General features: G+C 33.9%; 2 protein-coding genes across 5 annotated transcripts; one reads left to right on the plus strand and one right to left on the minus strand.

The window, feature by feature from the left end:
* The first annotated feature begins 2,340 nt into the window (after window positions 1-2,340).
* LOC106779406 (E3 ubiquitin-protein ligase SIRP1-like) lies at window positions 2,341-3,826 on the plus strand. The gene is made up of 2 exons (XM_014667503.2): window positions 2,341-2,411; window positions 2,508-3,826. The coding sequence occupies exon 2, from the start codon at window positions 2,557-2,559 to the stop codon at window positions 3,523-3,525; it is 969 nt and encodes a 322-aa protein (XP_014522989.1). The 5' UTR covers window positions 2,341-2,411; window positions 2,508-2,556; the 3' UTR covers window positions 3,526-3,826.
* A 180-nt stretch (window positions 3,827-4,006) lies between these two features.
* Window positions 4,007-6,814, minus strand: LOC106779408 (pyruvate kinase, cytosolic isozyme). Of its 4 annotated transcripts, none has more exons than XM_014667506.2 (4): window positions 6,730-6,814; window positions 6,149-6,411; window positions 5,401-5,862; window positions 4,007-5,113 (listed from the first exon to the last, which is right to left on the minus strand). In XM_014667506.2, the coding sequence occupies exons 2-4, from the start codon at window positions 6,368-6,370 to the stop codon at window positions 4,301-4,303; spliced, it is 1,497 nt and encodes a 498-aa protein (XP_014522992.1). In that variant the 5' UTR covers window positions 6,371-6,411; window positions 6,730-6,814; the 3' UTR covers window positions 4,007-4,300. The 4 variants fall into 4 exon arrangements, with proteins under 4 accessions (XP_014522992.1, XP_022632285.1, XP_022632286.1 ...); XM_022776564.1 differs by having other exon boundaries at window positions 6,149-6,414; window positions 6,730-6,811; XM_022776565.1 differs by lacking the exon at window positions 6,730-6,814 and adding an exon at window positions 6,488-6,571.
* Window positions 6,815-7,898: the final 1,084 nt, after the last annotated feature.

Below are 7,898 nucleotides of genomic sequence, written 5' to 3' on the forward strand. Positions count from 1 at the left end.
TTTGATCTAAGAGTTACTGATTTCTTTTCTTTTTGTAGGTCTTTCAAGATTTGAGGTTGAATCCTTTCCAACCCGAGGAGGATGATATGATCATAAATGGGTCAAGACTCGAGGAAAACATGAAGAAATAAAAAGAGTAGAATAAGTTTTATGGCTTGTATTTTGGCCTTTGGTAGCAAAGGTTTTCATAGGCTTGTATTTTGTCTTTCTAGTTTCTTTCTCTTAGTTTGATTGTAGGGAGCTTATATATCCTTCTTCTCTTTAAAGTGCAAGCAATGTGGGGCTTCACATAGTTTGGACTTAAAAGAAAGAAGAATAAATAAGTCTTTCTCCTTTAGTTGATTGTAATGCAAGTTACCTCTTATATAGCTTTAGTTTTGATCTTTAGGCTAGTTAGGTAGCTCATATTTCCTTAGGATGATGTAAAAAGAAATGTGGGACCTAAAACCTGTTTTAGATGTCAAGCTAGTTGGCCTATCATGTAGGGCTAGGTGAGGACGAGTTCCTTACATTTAATTTTCTTTTAATGATGTCGGATTGGCAGACTGATTTGTCGGACAATCGGATTGGGCGAGATGGGTTATGTTAGATTATCGTGTTAAAGAGGTAATCTCAACTTGTATTTTTTGGACGTGTCAAGCTTAACCCTTTTTGTTACCTAGTCCTTGGTGATAATTTTGCATGGAATGTTAAAATATATATCAAATATACTTTTATGTATTAATAAAGGATAATGATACTTTGACACCCAGAATGTGACAAATTTTTGACATCGTCACGTGTCACATTCTGGGTGGTCCACGTGTTTTAAAAAATAAAATAACAGAATGACGTGAATTTATTGTGGAGTTCAAAACAAGTGGTAGATTCAAATATGCCCTCTTGGTGCTAAAAGTTAGCTTAAACTGACCAGTTATTTGTACATTGCTACTACTTTCCTTTCTGCACCATCACTTTAAAGAAAAACGTTTCTTTTGGGATGAACTTCAATATAAATGTATTCTTAAATGATAATTAATGATTTTTATTCAATAAAATTGGTTAAAAATAAACTATGGAATTTAAAACAAGTGACAGATTCAAAGATGTCCTCCTGGTGTTAAAAGTTAGCCTAAACTACCCACTTATTTGTACATTGATCCCAGGTGTGTAATACACTTATTTGTACATTGATCCCAGATCTGTTATTACACATTGAGTTCACATCATTCTCTCATATTATTTTTTAAAACATGTGAATCACCCAGAATGTGACACGTGGCAGTGTAAAAAATTTATCACATTGTATCAAAGTATCATTATCCATTAATAAATGGTTTATGCTTCTCTAAATTCACATATCTATTAATATTCCGGACGTGGTACGTAAAAAGTGCATTCAAATAATGTACTGATATCAACATTTGAATTAATTTAAGTGTACCCATATGTAAACAGAAATTATTCGACTTTTCTAATATAGAAAGAAATAAGATGGTCAAGTAATTAAACATCATGCAAAGAGGTAGTTCAATATATATATATATATATATATATATATATATATATATATATATTTATATATATATATATATATAATTAAATTGGTTTTTTCTATTTTCAACATTTAAAAAATACAGATAGAAAAAAACTCGATCATCGTCAGGTTAGAATAGTAATAACACTGTTTACTTTCAATTTATGTATTAATTTTTATTTCAAAGTAATGAAAAATTATTAATTTTTCTAATTTAGAAGTACATATTAAAATTCCATGGTGGCACACTAATTGCATGATATGGAGATTAAGAGTATGAGTTAAATTGGCTCATAATAGCACAGTAAAATATCTCTTCTAAATCCATGGAGGCAAATCCTTCATATGAAGATTGAGTTTTTAATTAAAGGTTAATTTTCTCCTAAATTCGTTCTCATTAAATTTAGAAAACTCCATATTGAAATGAACATGTAATAATCAAGCTAAAAAAGAGTACATTCTAAATTTACCTTCCTAATCAACATAGCTTTGCATAGTAAAAACGATTCAAGCAAAAACTGAATTCTAATTTAACCTTAAAAAGCCATAATAAAGCAAAAAATGATTGGTGTAACCCTCCCACCTAAAACAAACCAAAACTAAAAAAGAACATTTGCAAGAGGTATAAGATGGCATTACACCATGGAATGATAATTCTTCATCCACTTTCACTACTCAAAAATAAAAATGGTATGAATAACCTTTTGTTTAGTATGTTGACAACCATATTTTATTTTATGTAACTGATTTTCCAATGGGGTAATCACACATAACCCTAATTTATATTTCATTGTTTGTTCTTTGCAATAACATGTCTCTTTCAGATTCTTCTCTTCCTCGGGTGAAGGTGCTTCAACTATGCTACATGTGAAGGTATTCCAGAAAATGACATGAGGTAGCTAGAGAGGATTACCAAATACGTTTAAATTTTGAAAAGAAGGCACCTTCATTGAATGGTATTATTGATAAGCTATTATTGTTGCACATTTAGATAAACAAGAAAGGGAAAAGATTGGCACAAGTTATGTTCAGAAAGGGAGATGGAGAATAATGACATGGAAGGTGTGCATTGGTGCAACATATGCTCTAAAATGGTGAACCCAATTAGAGATACTGAGAACATATGCCCATTTTGCGAGACAGAGGTTTCTGAGGTAATGGAGAACCTAAGGGACCAGAATGACGTTATTGACTTGAGGTCAGCTTGGGTGTTCTCACTTTATGCCCCAATTTTTCTTGGTTTGATGGGTGCTTTTAGTCCTTCTCTAGCAAGGATTGCTCCACATGGGGGAAGCAGCTCAAGGGGGGAGGAAGAAGAGGTCGAGCAGCAGATGGAAAATGAGCTTGTGCTTGGAAGAAGAAGAAGAACTTCATCCTACATGATGCATCTTTTCAGAGGACTTCATGTTAGGATGGTGTCTGAGTCTGAAAACCTTGAAGACAATAGGAACATGGATGGCAACAGCATACTTGTGATTGATCCATTCAATGAAGGTGCACTGATTGTGAGAGGCCCTAACATGAACCACACAAGTAGTCCAAATGAGAACAATGCTATTGGGAACTCCCTGAATGACCTTGTGGTAGGATCTGGCTTTGATTTGTTGCTTCAACACTTGGCACAGATTGGTCCTGGTGGGTATGCTAGTGTGAACCCTCCAGCACAGAAGGCAGCAATTGAAGCATTGCCTAGTGTGACTAGTGAGGAGAAGTTGCAGTGCACAGTGTGCTTGGAGGATGTTGATGTTGGGAGTGAAGCAAAGGAGATGCCATGCAAGCATATGTTCCATGATGATTGCATTGTCTCATGGCTCAAACTTCATGGTTCTTGTCCAGTATGCAGGTTTCAGATGCCATATGAGGATTCAAATGTTGAAGCCAATGTGGGAAATGGAACTGAAAATCAAAACATTGAGCTAGTCAGAGCTGGAGAAGAGAGACCAAGAAATGGAAGGAGGAACTGGTTTCCAGTGCTGCAATCATTCAGCAATTTTCTTCCTTCTCCCTGATCAAAACTCTATTGTTGTTATCCTTGTAGGAAATTGCACACATGCGATTGATGCAGCTGCTACTGTGATTGTGATACAGTCGCTGAGAGCTAAAACACCTTAATGCTCTGGCTAAAATTGCATCAGTTAACCGTTTAATTAAACCCTTTTGGGGTCTAGTCTTCATCATCCTCACCAGATGACACTGCCATGCCTCTTAAATCCTTCCTAATTCTATGTATGTTTTAGATTTCCTAGTCTTACTTTCTTGTACAACTCAAATACGCATATGTTTGTAAATATTTGCAAAAAAGAAGAATATTTTTTCAGTACTATTTTCTGGTAAAATATAGTGCATTCTGTTGTTTACCAATCTAAAAGGAAAATGAACATGGTAATGCTTAGTTCCCGAGAAAACAATAACATTAGTTTTTAAAAATACAAAAAAACTACTTTCAGCACATGATCTCTAACTGATATTTTAGTTCTTAACTTTGGTTCACATCAATCATTGTGGTCCCTAATATTGTTGTACATTGGTCAATTTGATCCCAGACTTTAGCAATTATCAATCATTGAGTTAGGTCCCTCATTGTTTTATACATTGAATTTGATTTCTATTGTCAAGGATCAAATTGACTGTCATATTCAAGAACCAAATTAGCGGTGACGTCAAATTCAGAGACCAGATTAATTGTTGTAAACGACAGGATCTAAATTACATTTTCAAAAAATGAAAAACAATACTAAACAGAAAAACAAGGTATCAGTCCTAGTCCTAGACTTTTGTCTTCAGTTAAGAAACATCCAGTATCTTGATCACAGTAGAGGTTTCAACTCGGAGCAGTGCTACAATACTATCTCCAGGGGCGCACAAGTCATTTTCCTTTGCATATGAAAGAGCAAACTTTATGGTTTCTTGTGTTGACTCAGTCTGGGAGGCTCCAAGAGAACCAGCGGCCAAGACAGGTATTAGGCCGCGGTAGATAAGACTATGCCTTGCAGGAGCTTCGTCACTGCAGAACCATTCAAAAGAATCTGTGGTTATCTCAGGAACTACCACAGAAAGAATAGGCATGCTGGGTCTATACTTGGCCACAAGTTTTGAAGTGGTTCCACCTCTAGTCAGCACTAAGATTAGAGCAGCATTGATGCACTTTGCAGTCCTGACTGCTGCTGAAGCCATGCTCTCCAAAGGAGTCATTGGAGTGGGAGCTGTTTCCATAATTCTTTTGAACAAATCATCATAGTCTATGAAACTTTCTGCTTCAGAACAGATTCTAGCCATGGTTTGAACTGCAATATCTGGATAGGCTCCTGCAGCAGTTTCCCCACTAAGCATAACACAGTCAGTGCCATCAAGGACTGCATTGGCAACATCAGTGGCCTCGGCTCGCGTAGGTCGGGGTGATTTGATCATGGACTCTAACATCTGGGTGGCAGTTACCACAGGCTTGCCTTGTACGTTTGATTTGTGAATCATTACTTTCTGAGCAAGAAAGATTTTCTCTATTGGAATTTCCATTCCCAAGTCGCCCCTTGCCACCATGAATGCGTCTGAATTTGCAAGTATCTCATCAAAATTGGCAATGCCCTCTTGATTTTCAACCTGACAAAGACAAGAAGATGACTAATAAGTACAATTTGTGAGATTGATCAATATAGGATAGGAGCTTTTTGCTTTAACCTTTTTTTCTTGTTTTCAAATCACTTGAGAATCTTTGAAAAGGGAATCAAAGTGAAAACAACAGGACATGTCTACAGGTAATTTTGGAAAAAAACAAAGGTAAAAACAAACATTTTCTCTAATAAAACAAGTCCTGTTGCATTTATTTAGCAACTTTGAAGAAAGGTTGATATTTCATTTGATGACTTGACAATAAGATGGAAGGATACCTTGGACATAAGAAGTATGTTTTTTGCATGCTCTCCAAGTAGATTTCTGACCTCTACAAGGTCTGAACCTTTTCTAACAAAAGAGAGAGCAATGATGTCAATCTTATTAGGAACCCCCCACCCCAGAATGTCTTCCTTGTCCTTCTCTGTCAAGGTTGGAAGATCAACAACCACTCCGGGAAGATTAACATTCTTCCTCTCGCCCAAAACTGCAGAATTTTCACACCGACATCGAACCAGGCCATTCTCCTTGTTACATTCCAAGACAGTGAAGCTGATTGTCCCATCAGCACACAGAATATTACACCCTGGACTCAAATGGTGTGCCAACTTCTTGTAGCTCATGCTGATCATCTTCTCATCACCCTTTATACTGTAATCAGTTGTAATTGTGATTTCTTGTCCCCTATGGATTTGTATAGGTTTCCCTTCTTTCAGAAACCCAGTTCTGATCTCTGGACCCTGCCATTTTTTTTTCAAACATAAACACAAACACCAAATATGTCAAATTATCATTCTCAAATCATCACTGACAGAATGAAGCTCTCAAAGAAGCACCACCAATGCCATGAAGCACGTCAAAGAATATCCCCAAAAAGAGCAATTCACTCATTTGAATTTGTTGTATATGTAGACCTTCTTGAAGTATTATTTTACCAATGTAACCGAAATGAAAAAAAGTTGAGAATAGAAACAATATGACAAAGTAACTTGCAAAAGCAGGTAAGAGGTGAAAGAGTTTTGAAACCTTGGTATCCAACATGACAGCACATAGAATGCCAGTGTTGTTCATTGCATTCCTGAGATTGTCAAGGGTCTCTTGGTGATAAGAGTGAGAGCCATGAGAGAAGTTGAAGCGAGCCACGTTCATCCCTGCCTTGAGAAGCTTCTCCAGCATCTCCACAGACCTACTTGATGGTCCCAAAGTGCATACGATCTTAGTCTTTGCCTTCACACCCTTTTTCTCCATTCTTCCACCCACACCTTAGATATCAATGTACCGTGTTGTTCCTGCTAAATGATCAAACAAATAATGCACGAAAAATAAGAACTTTACATTAACATGAAAAAGGGTTCATCTATGAACCATTTTTTGACACTTGCACAAGAATATATGTGTAGGTACAGTGCATGCCAAGATGCTACAAAACTTGTTTGACAAATTAGCTTGAAGCCCAAGCAAATTTGTCCCTGAAATCAATGTGCTTTCTTATACAAATCATCATGCACGATCAACTTTTGACGGTTAAAACTTTGAAATAGAACGAATATGCTCATAAAGTTCACACGTGATGTGATCAACCATTAATGAAATCGAATAAAAAGTACCTCGTAATTGGCTTCGAAAATGTTCAAACTTGAAGCAAGAAGAATCTGAATTCACCAAAAAGAAGAGGAAGAAGATTTGAAGCAGTTAAGAGGAGTAAAAACCGTGAGACGAGCCCCTTCTATATATAGGCAATGGAGAAATATCGTAACCATGGTTTTCGCATAGAAGATAAAAGATTATGATAAAATCCTTATTAGATTAATGTCACATAACCTACTTATCTGTAAGGATATCTTCACAACTGATAACCGTAATTTTAACTATTCACATGTATTTATGATTTAATTGTGATATACTTCAAATTTTGAATTTTGTTTGGTATTATATCAAATTGAAGATCTCTAGATAAATTAATTATAATGTTATTACGATAATAATCCATCCTAGTTTTAATTTAATTTCAAATATTATATTTTTACACATCGTATCAACAAAGATAGGGTCATGACTTAAATAATTTGTTTTTATGATAAGTACTGAGATGTTCTTTCTGTTAATTCAATTTATATTCAAGTATTATATTACGCATACATATTTTAATATGAAACTAAAACTGATATAGTAAAAGTAAGATAAATTTATATTACTATTAAAGTTTAAGTGATTTTATTCATTTTTATTTTTTTTTAATTATCATTGTTTATTAGATTAAATTAAGAATTAAGTAGAAGTATTAAAAAAATCAATGCGAATGCCATTATTTAAAAAACCTAAATTAATAATTATGTAACAAGATATTGTTATTTAGAAATACAAAAAAAAATCATTTGTATAATAAAAATTATATAATTATTTTTATATAATTTTACATTTACATACTAACTAATTTTTAGTTAATATTTATAAGTTAGAAGTTTATTACCAGAACAGTAATTTATCAACTATTAATTAACTTATCAGTTAATTTAAAAAAATATTTTAATGCTAAAAACTATCATAAAAAATCGTTCCAATTATATACGAAAATTTAAGAAAGAAAATGAAGGCATAAAAACCAGAACAAATGGAGAAAAAGTGAACATAATAAAGAAAAAAATTAACGTTTTTAACTATATTATAAATATTTTAATGCAAAATTTGCATTTATATTATAAAATTAGTTGTCATTAGTAATATTTATTATTTTTATCATTATTTTTTAATTATCTATTATTATTGTGGGTGATAA

This window comes from Vigna radiata, unplaced genomic scaffold, assembly GCF_000741045.1.
Source record: "Vigna radiata var. radiata cultivar VC1973A unplaced genomic scaffold, Vradiata_ver6 scaffold_285, whole genome shotgun sequence".
In the NCBI taxonomy this organism is placed as follows: domain Eukaryota; kingdom Viridiplantae; phylum Streptophyta; class Magnoliopsida; order Fabales; family Fabaceae; genus Vigna; species Vigna radiata.

What these genes read in the sequence shown, in the direction of transcription:
- LOC106779406 (XM_014667503.2), top strand. Translation starts at nt 2,557, where the DNA reads ATGGAGAATAATGACATGGAAGGTGTGCATTGGTGCAACATATGCTCT.
- LOC106779408 (XM_014667506.2), bottom strand. Translation starts at nt 6,370, where the DNA reads ATGGAGAAAAAGGGTGTGAAGGCAAAGACTAAGATCGTATGCACTTTG. An exon ending in CTGTCATGTTGGATACCAAG is followed by an intron (nt 5,863 to 6,148) that starts GTTTCAAAACTC and finishes AAAAAATGGCAG; the next exon opens with GGTCCAGAGATCAGAACTGG. An exon ending in ACATACTTCTTATGTCCAAG is followed by an intron (nt 5,114 to 5,400) that starts GTATCCTTCCAT and finishes TGTCTTTGTCAG; the next exon opens with GTTGAAAATCAAGAGGGCAT.